The 13,516-nt window shown below is 41.7% G+C and overlaps 1 protein-coding gene across 1 annotated transcript in view; it reads right to left on the reverse strand.

The window, feature by feature from the left end:
• Positions 1-779: 779 nt before the first annotated feature.
• The window catches only part of col4a1 (collagen, type IV, alpha 1), a 51,701-nt gene continuing 38,964 nt past the window's right edge, over positions 780-13,516 (reverse strand). The window contains exons 24-52 of the mRNA XM_072686105.1: positions 13,399-13,469; positions 12,238-12,429; positions 11,930-12,098; positions 11,694-11,786; positions 11,159-11,263; positions 10,963-11,060; positions 10,711-10,861; positions 10,484-10,597; positions 10,230-10,397; positions 10,048-10,137; positions 9,768-9,920; positions 9,566-9,664; positions 9,348-9,437; positions 8,856-8,995; positions 8,599-8,725; positions 8,403-8,483; positions 8,096-8,194; positions 7,899-7,949; positions 7,256-7,441; positions 6,910-7,043; positions 6,715-6,787; positions 6,526-6,597; positions 6,254-6,382; positions 5,958-6,056; positions 5,644-5,856; positions 5,273-5,450; positions 4,388-4,502; positions 4,037-4,209; positions 780-3,129 (exon numbers count right to left, since the gene is read on the reverse strand). Coding sequence (XP_072542206.1) covers positions 3,048-3,129; positions 4,037-4,209; positions 4,388-4,502; positions 5,273-5,450; positions 5,644-5,856; positions 5,958-6,056; positions 6,254-6,382; positions 6,526-6,597; positions 6,715-6,787; positions 6,910-7,043; positions 7,256-7,441; positions 7,899-7,949; positions 8,096-8,194; positions 8,403-8,483; positions 8,599-8,725; positions 8,856-8,995; positions 9,348-9,437; positions 9,566-9,664; positions 9,768-9,920; positions 10,048-10,137; positions 10,230-10,397; positions 10,484-10,597; positions 10,711-10,861; positions 10,963-11,060; positions 11,159-11,263; positions 11,694-11,786; positions 11,930-12,098; positions 12,238-12,429; positions 13,399-13,469 — 3,545 coding nt within the window. The 3' untranslated portion in view covers positions 780-3,047. The remainder of the gene's footprint in view (positions 3,130-4,036; positions 4,210-4,387; positions 4,503-5,272; positions 5,451-5,643; positions 5,857-5,957; positions 6,057-6,253; positions 6,383-6,525; positions 6,598-6,714; positions 6,788-6,909; positions 7,044-7,255; positions 7,442-7,898; positions 7,950-8,095; positions 8,195-8,402; positions 8,484-8,598; positions 8,726-8,855; positions 8,996-9,347; positions 9,438-9,565; positions 9,665-9,767; positions 9,921-10,047; positions 10,138-10,229; positions 10,398-10,483; positions 10,598-10,710; positions 10,862-10,962; positions 11,061-11,158; positions 11,264-11,693; positions 11,787-11,929; positions 12,099-12,237; positions 12,430-13,398; positions 13,470-13,516) is intronic.

Genomic DNA, 13,516 nt, shown 5'->3' on the forward strand with positions numbered 1-13,516 from the left:
AAGCCTGCCGCACAGTGAGCATTCTAATTTATCCCAAGGTGTTAAGGTCAGGGCTTTTAAAAGCTAGTCAAGCTTTTTCACACCAAACTCAGCAAAACACTTCTTTTTGGATCTTGCTTTGTCATGCTGAAACAAGAAAAAATGTTCCACAAAGTGCTGCCACAAACTTGGAAGTGCACAATTCTCTAGATTTCTCTTCACTGGAAGTGGAGAAATCAATTACAACTCCTTCTATTTGCATGAGCCAACAGTAGCATCAAGCTCAGGTGGACAGTGGTTGGTGCACTGGATGATTGATCACATGGTTGTGGGTTTAATACCTATATCTGCTTAGCTGCAAGTGTTGCTCCCTTGTGTCAGACCATTAACCTTCACCTCTTCGGGTAACTGTCTGGCATGGCTGACCATGCACTCTGATCCTTTTTGAAATTGATCACATGGTTGTGGGTTTAATACCCACATCTGCTTAGCTGCTAGTGTTGCTCCCTTGAGCCAGACCATTAACCCTCACCGCTCTGGGGAACTGTCTGTGGCATGGCTGACCATGCACTCTGATCCCGTTCGAAGAGAAGGGAGAAGAATTTTATCATACTGTACAGTAGGTATAATGACAATGGAGCAATAGGAGGATGACAAGTCCTAGGAAAAATATTGTTTTAATGCTATACTTATTTATATTTATAGTTATAATATACGTTTGTTTATGCTAAGATGACAGTGAACTGAACTGGCTATAAAAAGAATAACACAACAGGAAACACCAACATCTGAAAACAATACACAGCACACTTATACAAACAGTTTTATTGTATTGTATTGTATTGTATTGTACTTCAATCCAGAGGGGGGGCACAATGTGAAGAAATCTGGGGGGGAAAATCCTTCCATGGAATCTCAATGCTGAGCAAGTGCTTTTAATACTGCATCCAGACATTCACAAGGAAGGCAACAACATCAGCTAGGAAGGGCTACAACGGCGTCCAAGTGAGGTCAGTGACATTACATGAAAGAGTACGATCAGCTGGCATGGGATGAACCAGGACTAAGAAGTGAGTGGGCGCTCTGGAATGGAGAGACCTCTAGAGAGATTTTCACAACCCCAAATTTATTTAAGGCACTTCTCTGAGTACATAAATAAACCTAACTATCTGGCTTTGGCTGAAACAGTGGTGTAGTTTTAGCTGAATAAATGCCAGAGAGAAAAAACTACTTGGACTTTATATACAAGAGGATTCTGAAGAGGTTAACGCTTAGAAAGTCAAGTATATTCAGTGTAAAAAAAATGGTAAGTGTACATGTGCATATTCTTTGGTCTAGCATTGTAGAATTATTAGGCACTTAAGACAGAGAAAGAAACTTGAGACAGACCATGGAGTCTAAAGAGACCAGCACTATAAAGACACCGAAGACAGCACAGCGTCCTGGGTAGGGGATGTCGGAACGGATGTGAGGATTAGTAAAGCCTGTGCTAGCCTAGCACTTTTATTTGTCACTTGATAGTAAACCATCAGTTAGCTGAGCAGTTAATAAACATAGGATCACTAGTGTGGCTCTTCAAATTGTTGACTTTGAGCAGCGGGCCTTGGCATGACCCTTTGGTTACAAATGTATGTGATAATGCAGATAATGAATGTATGTGAGTGACCACTGTGAGATACACTGGTGTGCAGATGTGCCTATGTTTCTTTATGTGGTGCAGGTGAGTGTGTTTGATACGTGGTGAAGGATATTCTTGATAGACATCCCTTCAGATTGGGTGTTATGACAAAACTGAATTGCAACACACCCACACACACATACACATACGCACGCTGAACACTGAACAGTCGCCACACATTAAAACTGCTTGTAGATGTAAACATGGTTTTGTCCGATTGCTTCCCCTCTGCTTTAAAAAATAAAAGGTCTCCCAAAGGGTTCTTTGAGCAGTCCCATAGAAAACCACCTTTCTGTTCCATGAAGAAGAAACATGTTTGTAATAGAAATGTGTGTGGATGAGTGTGAAGAACCTTTAAATTGGTAAAGAACCTTTGCATTAAATGAAGGTTGTTAAGGTTCACACATCTTATTTGCAAACATGGTTCTTCCTGGCTCTTCTATGGCACTGCTCAAAGAACCCTTTGGAGCACCTTAGATTTTTTTAAAAGTGTAGCATAGAATTAAAAATAACAATAACAGCTGCACACAGATACGGGCCTACAAAAGCATATAGTGGTAAATAACAGAATTCATCATTATGTGCCTTAATCAAATTATGTTGATTATATTATGACTTGGTCAACAGAACAGTGAAAACGGCTGTGTGGAAAGCATCCTTGGTCACTTTATAGTCTCAATCTTAATCATATTTTCCATAAATTACTCAGTATGACAATTAAAATGCATTTACCTGAAGAGATTATGGCGACGAGGTGTTAGTTACTAAAAACAAACTTTTTATATTTACAACAGAGCTCAAAACTACGCCCTGACTGCTGGACCACATGAAGAGGCTGCTGACGAACTTAACTTACGGTGTAGTAACAGACAGGAAAACCCAAATCTCTGAAGTTAGTAAATGATAATGAGGAACTGAACAAATCAAAGAGATAAACAGGGTACTTACAGTTGGTGCTGTTAAGTGGGATGGACCAAAAACTACCCCACAAAGAATTGAGGAATAGAACAGAAGGAGTAGTTGTATTCAATAGCACCTGATTCACAAAACTCTCTATTTTTCTAAATGTCAGCCTGTTCACTATTAGATGTAATCAGTGCAATTGTAAACAGGTGATATCTGCTAAAGAAACATAGTGAGGATGTTAGTGTAGTGTTCTGTTTGGAGCAGAGCCGCCAGCAAAAGGTGGGTGGGTGGGTGGGTGGGGGTCTTGTCAGCGCGGACCAGAGAAAGCTGACACCTGTCTATGTGGTTCCATCAGCGTTCTTCAGAACACTTTTCAAGTCCATCTCCTCTTGCTTTCTCTCTCCGAAGTAGCACCATGCTGTTTTTTTTCTTCTGTAAAACTGAAACACTGAAAACCAGATGCTGAGGAAGGAGCGGGATTGGCCTAAGTCCTCTTCATACACACTTGGCACCTGCTGATGTGGGTCCGTAGATTGCCGGCCTTCAGTGTAGTGGGAATTGGTTTCCTGGAATGGAAAACAAGGCGATTACGCTGAGCAAAGTGTATATGGACAGCAAGCATGCTACACTTCAGTCTGTCAACATTGTGTGCCTAGGCACTGCAGACATTAAAATGACCTCTCACATTAGAATCCATATGGCTAAACATAGGATACATAGGAGGCCATGTGAGAAGCATACACTGAAGTAAGATGTGTAAATACAGCTGCATCAGTTAAAGGCCAAATTGTGGGAAATTGCCACTATCTCACAATAATCTTGTATCTGTAAAAAACTTTTAAACCTTATTAAATGTTTTAAAATTTTTAAACCTTCTTAACTTTCAATGGAAGTCAATGTTAAACAGATTCATTTTGGAGCATTTCTATTGGTCCGTTCATCATAAAATTCTGATACAATGTAGAGAACAACTGTCAGATCTCAAATTATGTCAAAAAGTGAAAAAACATCAAAAGTAAAGAAGTTTTTGAATGACAGTGACAATATAAAAAGCTTTAATGGAGTAGAGACTTTACAAACCTGACAAATAACACAGTTTTAAAAAATCTGACCTATTTAAAGGTGCATCAGTTACAAAAACTGAACAATTACTATAATCTCTGTCATGGGAAATTGCTAATTGCTATTGCAATCTCACTTTTATTCTTATGATCTTAATTCTAGCAAATCAGCTATTTTAACTGATTTAAACTGATTAAAATGATAAATGAACTCTTACCCTATCAGACAAGTGTAAAAGTTTTGTAAGGTAAGAAAATATTGAACAAAATTATTTTATTTTTAGAAGATCAATTGTTCTTAGAATCTTTCAGCTGCTGTGTACATTATCAGAAGGGCAGGGGTATTCCAGGACTGCTCTGCTAGATATGTGGTTAACATTGAGAGGTGGAAAATAAGTGTGTGAATATGTACCTAAACATCTCATCATCCTCAATGGTGGCAAGCCAGAAGCTGTAGGAGTTGGCATAGTAGTTGCAGGTGCCGCGTCCGTGACACTCAATGAAGGGAGCAGAGCGGAACTCCTCCAGACAGGAGCCAGGGGAGGCCAGAGCTTGACCAGATCCCTCAGCACCTGCACTGGTGTGCTGAGAGCATGTAAAAGAGAGAGAGAGAGAGAGAGAGAGAGAGAGAGAGAGAGAGAGAGAGAGAGTGATAGTGAGAGAAAGACCAAAAACGACTCGAGTCGGAGCTTGACAGGGTTTCAATATGGCCTGTTCTAATGTAGACTCTATAATTTTATGTTGCATTTCCAGTTTCTCTCACCATAACAAAGGAATAGCCAATCCAGAGAGAGTTCCAACCATGAGGGCAGGGAGGGATAGCAATAGTCTGACTGTGCACAGCAATCACCATGGCAGGAGCTTCACACACTGCACATCTATAACAGTATTCATACACACACAGACACACAAACAAAAACATCATATATCATATAATATATATCAACTATCAAAATATTCAAGCTGTTCTAGTCTGGGTGTTAATAGTTTGGGCATCTTTTGTTAAATTACCCATTTTTCTACATTGAGAAAATAGTAAACACAGCATACAACATACAAAAACACAAAATATTTGAGGGTCTTCGAGTGGTTTGGCGGTCTAATGCACTGCCACTATGTCCCGGGGGTTGTGAGTTTGAATACCAAGCCATGATGCTTTGCCATCAGTCCGAGAGACTGATAGTGCTCTCATTGGGTGGGTAGATGGTGCTCTTTCCCCTCATCACTCTTAAGTGATGTTGGCCGGCACAGGTGTCTGTTAGCTGCTGCAGTGGAGCTGGGGACCCGGTGCTTTCCTCTGAACATAGTGGCTGCCTGGCGATGCTGCATCAGCGGCAATTCTAAGGGGGCTAGCTTCACATGTATTAGAGGAGACATGTTAAGTCAATACCCGGGACCATTGCTAGTGCTGGGGGGAGCTACGGATGGGTGGGTTGATTGTGGGTACCAAATTAAGAGAAAAAGGAAAAAATATGTTTCTATCCCTAGAATTGAAATGTCATGTCATGTCATTAGTCTTTAGATGTCCATGATTAGCTCAAACCTGTGGTGTCAGACTTGGGATAGACCTCTGGCCCAGTCCACATATTGTAATACACCTAGACATTCAGTACAGCACCTGAAGATTCAGACGCAGAAGCCTACTGACCTGCTGATGAATGGTTTGATGCTATCGCCGGTGATGGGGGCCATGCTCATAGGCATGGGTTCAGGAGAGGTGAGCCAATAGGAGTAGTCGTTACGAGAGGCAAAGTTACACACATTATTGATGTTGCAGAAGAGGAAAGGCATGGGGCTGAACTTCCGTAGGCAGCTGCCAGCCGTACCTATAAAACAACAACACCATCTCTTATTTACTGCTGAAATTCGTACATAAGCAGTCATTTTTAGACAAATGCTATTTCTCAGCTGCTCATTTGTTTGGAAATATGCCAGTTTTTTTCTAATTAATTTCCATTTCCACTATTGCTTTATGCTTTACTTCCCCATCCACTGTGTGCATGCATGTGTGAAACTGACCCAAGTCTTGGCCGTGAGATCGTTCGTTGCCTTGCACGTAGAGTAGGGAGTATCCATCATAGATCAGAGTGGTGCCTTGAGGACACAGAGGTATGTCTACAGACTGACTGTGGCGAGTTACTAGGAAACCATGGTCCATGGAGGAGGGTCCAGGAGGCCCAACCTGACCTGGGAGACCATCAGGACCTGGAGGGCCTGGATATCCTCTGGGTCCTAAACAAAGAAGACCGATATAGGTATTTTACATGATGACGACGAGGAGCATTAGAGTTTTCCCACAATGGAAGAACCTATATCGGAATGCAGGTTCATACCTGAAGGTCCTATAAGCCCAGGTTCTCCTTTTGATCCGGGATGCCCATTGTACCCGGGTGCCCCATCTTCTCCTTTGATACCCTGTATACCCATAATTCCTGGATAGGCAAAGATTGTTAAAGAACGAAAGAGAAAGAGTGACAGTGACACATGTAGAAATAAAAGAGAGAGAGAGAGAGGAAGAGCGAGAAAGAAAAGAGGGCTACATTAGTAAATGAATGTTTGTCTAAAATGCTGCCTTTTTCTTATCTAGTTTGAAGTCATTTTAATAGGATAATGCATTTAGAAAACTCACCTTGCAGTCCTTTCGCTCCAGGGTACCCTTGAGACCCAGGCAGACCTGAGGGACCCTGTGGTCCAGGAAAGCCGATATCTCCCTTTACAAAGGTATGAGGCCCAGGAGGTCCAGGAGGGCCTTCATTCCCTAGAGTATTGGTAAGTAACAGCAATTAAATGAATAATTTACTACACAGATATTGCTCATATTCTTACTATTAAAGCATATCATGCAGTCCCAACCCAGCAGCATCACCAGAATAAGCAAAGGAAGAAAACAAATCCACAAACCTTTAGCTCCAGGGAATCCTCTGTCACCAGCCTCACCCTTGGAACCAATCACTCCAGCTGGACCCTTCATTCCTGAGGAAGACATTAGGCCATATTATCTATGCTTTGTGTGACAGATCTAAAAAGATACTGAACATGATTTATAAAAAATACCGGTATGTATGATTCAAGCCTTAGTATGAGTCTTACCTGGGAAGCCAGAAACACCTTGATTTCCCATCTCGCCCTTTGGTCCATTATAACCTGGTAAGCCAGGCTCACCCTGGAAAGAACATATATAGTTTTTAAATGTGCTGTCTTGTTATTTTTCATGAAAAAAGCAACTTTTACCCCCTCATCTACTGCTAATTATGGGATATATATAGAGATATGTATAACACTTACAGGAAGTCCAGTGAAACCTTTGTCTCCTTTCAGACCCAGAGCACCCTGTAGGCCTGTGAAACCTTTCTCTCCTCTTTCTCCTTTGGGTCCAGGACTTCCAGGAACACCTGCTGGGCCTGGAGCACCAGTTTCCCCTGCAAATATGGTATGGATAATACAATTTGACAGATATTATTGTTTATTGACCAATACCAATTTTAAGGGACCTGAAAAGTATTGTTGACTAATAATACATACATTTTGCAGCACAAGGGGAGGAGCATCTCATTACTCTTAATGTTTGTTCCAATAGAGGCTTTAAAGCACTGATTATAAGCAATTGAAACATTTTCAGTGTCAAACCTACCTGGCTCTCCAGGATTTCCCTGAGCTCCTTTATCTCCTTTAGGTCCCTCCATGGATGGCCCCGGTAATCCTCTTTCTCCAGGCTGACCCTGGATCCCCTGGTAACCTGGCAAGCCCTTTTCTCCTTTGGTTCCAGGAATACCTGGGATTCCAGGAGTACCAGGAAGACCTGGGTTGCCTCTGTCACCTGAAAGTGGCAAAACAGAAGAGAGACTTTTACAACACAGTACACAATGCAATAGCGTAAATGATTAAATATCCCTTCACATAGGACAGTTGATCACTTTTCTGATTTACACCCTCATTTGTTGAACTGCATCAAATCCACGTGCATTCTTTGTTCTGTCTGAAAAAATACACCTATTTTACAATGCATCTAACAAAAATAGTAATTCAGTGCATTGTAAAAATAGTTCATAACTTTAGAGATAGTCATATCACTTTCTTAAAACAAAACATATAAAATTCTACTTTGCAATATGTCTGACTAGTACATATCTGAAAGTGTCACCAAACCAAACACACCAAACCATTGAGTGGATATATGTTGTCAACCCTTGACCTGTAAATGGTATTAGGATTTTGAATACATCAAATACAAAATATTTGAAATGATGCATTTATCTACATATTTTCAGACTGACCTTTGATGCCTGACAGTCCAGGTGTTCCAGGAAAGCCTCTACCAGGTACGCCTAAAAAAATGGAAAAAAATGTCTTTTACAGTGATGTAAAAACTCACTAACCTTGTAGCTACAGCTGTTCACACTCTCAAAACATTTAAGGTGTATGCTAATACGATTCTATTAATGCAGTGGTAATGCAGTGTTTAATCACTGACCTGGATCACCCCTCTCTCCCGAAGTTCCAGGAATGCCATCTACTCCTGACTCTCCTTTCTCCCCTTGAGGTCCTGGAGGACCCTGTAGACCGGACTCACCTAGATACAAACAAACCATTTCATCATGTCTGTAAAAAGTAGATCTGTACTCTGATGAAAGCAGGTGTTAAAAGTTATATAATTTCAGATGGTCTAGTTAAAATGATGAGTTTAATACTGGTACAATGTGAACAGTAAATATTCAATATGTTGTAGTATGTCAGGAGAACAACTTATGTTACAACTAAATACAAGTATTTTCACCCACCTGGTCGTCCTGCTATTCCAGGGTCTCCTGGTAATCCAGGTAACCCTGTAACACCTTTCTCTCCTGGTACCCCAGGGCTACCTGCTCAGAAAGCGAATGGTAACTAACATGACTCTACCTTAACATTAACAAAACATTACTTTACCAAAACAACCTTAACCTGGCTCATGAGGCCGTAAAGTGAATTTGGACTTGCCTGGATAGCCAGTGGGTCCTAAATCTCCTTTTTGTCCTTGAGTTCCTGGACTTCCTGGGATTCCCATTGTACCTTTCACTCCCTTTTGGCCAGACTCACCAGGGAAACCAGGGGGGCCCATTTGACCCTGTGAGGAGCAAAAGAGATTAGCAGAGCTCCTGTGGTTGTTACTTTTCAACACAGACTTACTAAATATATACTGTTCTCTATTTGATGTTAACAAACACTTGCTTGTTGTGTACAACCAAATACAATACCTGCTCGCCAGGAAGGCCGGGGATTCCTAAACCTGGCAGTCCATGTTCTCCCTTTTCACCTTTTATCCCCTCATCTCCTTTAAACCCACGGTGTCCAGGTGTTCCACTTGTACCTTTAGAACCCTTTGGACCACTTGATCCTGCAAACAGGTATCAATGTCATTAACTTTGATGAAATCAAGAAAGATCTGTTACAACCTTGATGTAATTATTATTAGTATTCTGACATACAGTACTGAGTCAACCCAATCAACAACAGGGTTCACTGCAGTCATGTCTGGATTTACCGCATAATTAAAAAAGTCTGCATTTTTATGTTGCAGATAACAGTACAATGTACATTATCAAAACAGCATCACAAAGCACATCAGTAAATCTATTAAAGCCATAAACATACCTTAGAACTCAACAAAAGTGAGGAAAAGTAAGCAAACATGACTTGAGTGATCAATCACATCTGAGGGGATGTTAAAACAGTGTTATTCATTGTACCTGGAATTCCCATTTCTCCTATGCTGCCTTTAATTCCAGGCTGACCAGATTGTCCAGGCAGTCCAGGAACTCCGGGGTCACCTTTCTCACCTAAGGGGAAGATTCAAACATGAAATAGCAGCATGCTTTGCTGTGCTTCCACAGGAGAAGTGTCAGTGCAGCTGAGAACTGAGTAAGTGGTCAGTGTGCCTATACTCAATCATTCACAGGAAGGTTACCTGGCTGTCCTGGTAAACCAGGCATTCCATCCTTTCCAGGCATTCCTGGATCTCCATCTGATCCGGGGTACCCTCTCTCACCTGTAGGACCAGGATCACCTGAAAGAGAATTTCAGAGGGTTCAGTTAGTTGACATATGTATCTGTTGGGCTATGCACTCCAAAACAGCAAGACCTAATTTTTTGGGATCTGAATTTCGAACCTCTGTCTCCAATATCCCCCTTCTCTCCTTTCATATGCTCCATGTCCACATCAGTCACATTTCCAGGTGGCCCACGTTCCCCTTGCTCTCCTCTTTCTCCTTTGATACCTTGCTGACCGATCTCTCCCCTAGGCCCAGTGACACCAGGGTCACCTGCAAGAGTCAGAATATTTTAGGCAGGTGCACACACACACACACACACACACACACACACACACACACACTTGCATACTGTGTGTGCATAAGAAAGAAAGTCCAGCATAAGTATGAAAGGGTTCACCTCTTTGCCCAGGTGATCCAGGACTTCCTGGGCCACCTTGAAATCCTGGTGACCCAGGTGCTCCCATAATTCCCATCTCTCCTTTGGGACCTAAATTCGACACACAAACAAAAGTATACTTATCCACTGATAATGTTCTTACGGCCCAACATTTACATCATCGGAAAGTGCAACTCACTTACCTCTCTCGCCAGGGAATCCGTCTTGTCCAGGACGTCCTTGCTCCCCTGATTGCCCTTTAGGTCCTGGGAAGCCAGGTAAACCAGAGGCACCCTTCTCACCCTGAGGACCAGGCATTGCTTCACCAGGGAAACCTGGGAGACCTTTCTCTCCCTTTTCACCAATTCGACCTGCAGTTTACAGAGCTTTATAAGTGATTTGGCTGGGTGCAGATGAGTTAGGTGTAAGAATTAAGAAGGATCGAGGAAGAACTCACCAAATGGACCAGGTGGTCCAGGGGGTCCCATTGGTCCAGGTGATCCCGGCTCACCAGGTCCTGGAGGTCCAGGTGGTCCTGCCAAACCATGAGCTCCAGGAGGTCCTTGTTCACCTAAACGTAAAGAGGTCAAGATTAATTGCAGGCACACTGGTCAGAAGAAAACTACCTGAACTTCTTATGATGTACAGAAGTTATCAAATAATGCCAGCAAGCTATTAACTTACCTTTGACACCTTGAGGACCAGGTGGTCCAGTGTGCCCTTCAGTTCCAGGGACCCCTGGCATTCCTACGTTACCCTTTTCGCCTGGAAACCCTGGCACTCCTGGTTGCCCCATAGAGCCCTTCGGTCCTCGAAGGCCAATACCAGGTTCACCCTTTAAGTTATATGAGATCAATCAGAACTTCAATCAATAAAAAGGCACAGAAGGCTAAACAACAAACAATCTGACACCCAAGCACAATTAAACAAGCATACCTTTTTCCCTGGTTCCCCTGGACGTCCAGGAAAACCATCCTGCCCTTGGCGACCAGGCTCTCCGGGAACTCCAGGAGTGCCTGGTATACCAGAGTGACCTGAACAGAGAGGAAGAAAAAATGTATTTCTGAAAATCAGTGTTGCTGATATTAATAAAACAATGCTTTTTTCAGTATAATGTTACTGCTAACTTTACCTTTTGGCCCAGGAGGGCCGGGGAGTCCAATTCCTGAAAGGCCAGGGTCACCTTTCTGCCCGGGGAATCCTGGCAATCCCTGATCACCAGGAGTACCCTGTTCACCTTAAGAAGATACATTAAAACGAAGCGTATTATAATCACAGATGTTTGTGCATGAGATTTGTTGCAGTTAACAGTACATGAACACACACAGTGGGAAAAGTATTAACAGAACTGAATACCCTTGACTTCCTCAGTTCTCTTTAATTTATATTCAATATAACTGTGCAATAGCATTTGCACAATTTGTTTTCTAATAGTTGATTAGGGTTGTGTTTACTGCTTTACATTTACATATTTAAATCAAACACCTAATTTGGCAAAGGGTCTCAAATCTCTATAACTGTATGATGAAGGATGGATGTGGAATTCACTGTACTGAAGCAGATGTTATCAAACCTTTCTAAGCAAACTGTAGTTGTAGTTGTGACAGCATCTATTTTCAGATTTGAGAAACAGGGAATAACACTAATAGCAGCTAAACAGAAGTTACCTTGGAGGCCAGGTCTTCCAGACTCTCCACGAGGTCCTGGTGGTCCCTGAGGTCCTGGGGAACTTACACCTTTTCCGGGTTCACCTTTAAGTCCTGAAATCAGTTTTCATTCATTTATGAAATGAGTTCTTCCAAATATAGTGTTAATAACTTATACTAAAAAACAAACATCTAAATGCAATTAATACATTAAAATGTTAAAAGGTGTGAATTAAGCTATGTTGTGAATTACTGGCCTGGCAACCCTGGTCTTCCTGGCACACCAGGTTGTCCTGGACTGCCCTTCTCTCCTGTCTCTCCTGGTTTACCAATCCCTGGAAAACCTGGGGGTCCCCTCTCACCAGGGGGTCCGGTAATACCTGGATCTCCAACTTGACCACGATCTCCCTTAATGCCTACTCTGGCCTTTGTAGAAATAATGTTTGTAGGTTATAATAACACAAATTACTCAATTTGGTTAAACTTCAGAAAAAGACAAAGACAAAAGACAAAAGGAAGTAAAATATGTTGTATTAAACGTCTATTAAGATAAGAAGGCACTCACTGGTTCTCCTTTAGGTCCTGGTTGACCTGGACGTCCATCTTTACCAGGAAGTCCATCTATACCTGGTAATCCCCGGCTGCCAGGGAAACCGGGTGTGCCCTTCTCTCCCTTCAGGTCTGGGGCCAGATAGATATCGCCAGGTTCACCCCGTGCTCCTGGTGCACCCATCAAACCTGGGGGACCATCTCTACCCTGGAAGGAGGAAGAAGATAAAGACTTTTGTTTCCCCCAATTGTGATTGAAACGTGATCATGTAGGTGTTGTTCTGGATGGTGGGCATTCTGGATAAATATTGATGAGAAATTATTGATGATTATTTATGAATATCTATATATGAATATCTATTATATAATATGAATTAAGGGGAAGTTGGTGTATTAATATAGATGAATGTGCAATAATCACTCTATAAGACTGAAGAGAATACATGTAAACACAGTCAATGAAATGCTTTGTTTATATACAGGATATGTAGGTATATGATATGTTTTCGTGAACAAATTAAATATCTTAATAGAGATTTTGCCTTTTTGCTTCTGCATTAAGATGCTCCTAGTGATGTACTTGATGTTAACCATCTGCTATGTGTACCGTACCCTTTTGTTGATCTGGAGGATAACATAACAATAACCATATTGGTCCATATTAATAGTGGAACCACTAATTTAAACAACATAATTCTATGAGAAATCATCTACAAAATGTTTTCCAGCAATAAATACAAAGAACAAATTTACCTTCCACATTTGCACACAAGAGTGCACAATAAAATAATCACTCCTTTGTAAACAAACCTGGGTTGGGTAGCAGACCTTCATCATATACTGCAGCATATCCAATAGGAGGTAGGAATACCATCTTTGACCACTGCTACTGATTTTGCACAACAAGGTCAACTATGAGCAGCTGAGGAGACCATATTGTTGTGAGAAAATGTCTAAAACAGGCATCTCCTCACGGATCAGTCCTGTTCCTCTCCCTCTTTCCTGTTGGTACATTTATTTATTGTCTTTAAGACAGACTTTAAGTCTTTGTCCTGCTAACACTGCAGATTTAGGTAGGAGATGAGCCACTTTTTTGGGGGGGTCACAACATTGAGGGTCTGAAATGCTTTACTATGCTTGAAAATGTGTGAAATAAATTGTAATTTTCACCACGTACAGGGTTTCCAGGAGTTCCAGCAGGGCCAGTCTGACCCTTTTCTCCCTTCGAGCCTGCTGGTCCAGGAAAACCTATCAAAAATGAATAAACCTGATGAGTACTGTATACAAAACATTAT

This window comes from Salminus brasiliensis, chromosome 8 (assembly GCF_030463535.1).
Source record: "Salminus brasiliensis chromosome 8, fSalBra1.hap2, whole genome shotgun sequence".
NCBI classification, from domain to species: Eukaryota; Metazoa; Chordata; class Actinopteri; order Characiformes; family Bryconidae; genus Salminus; species Salminus brasiliensis.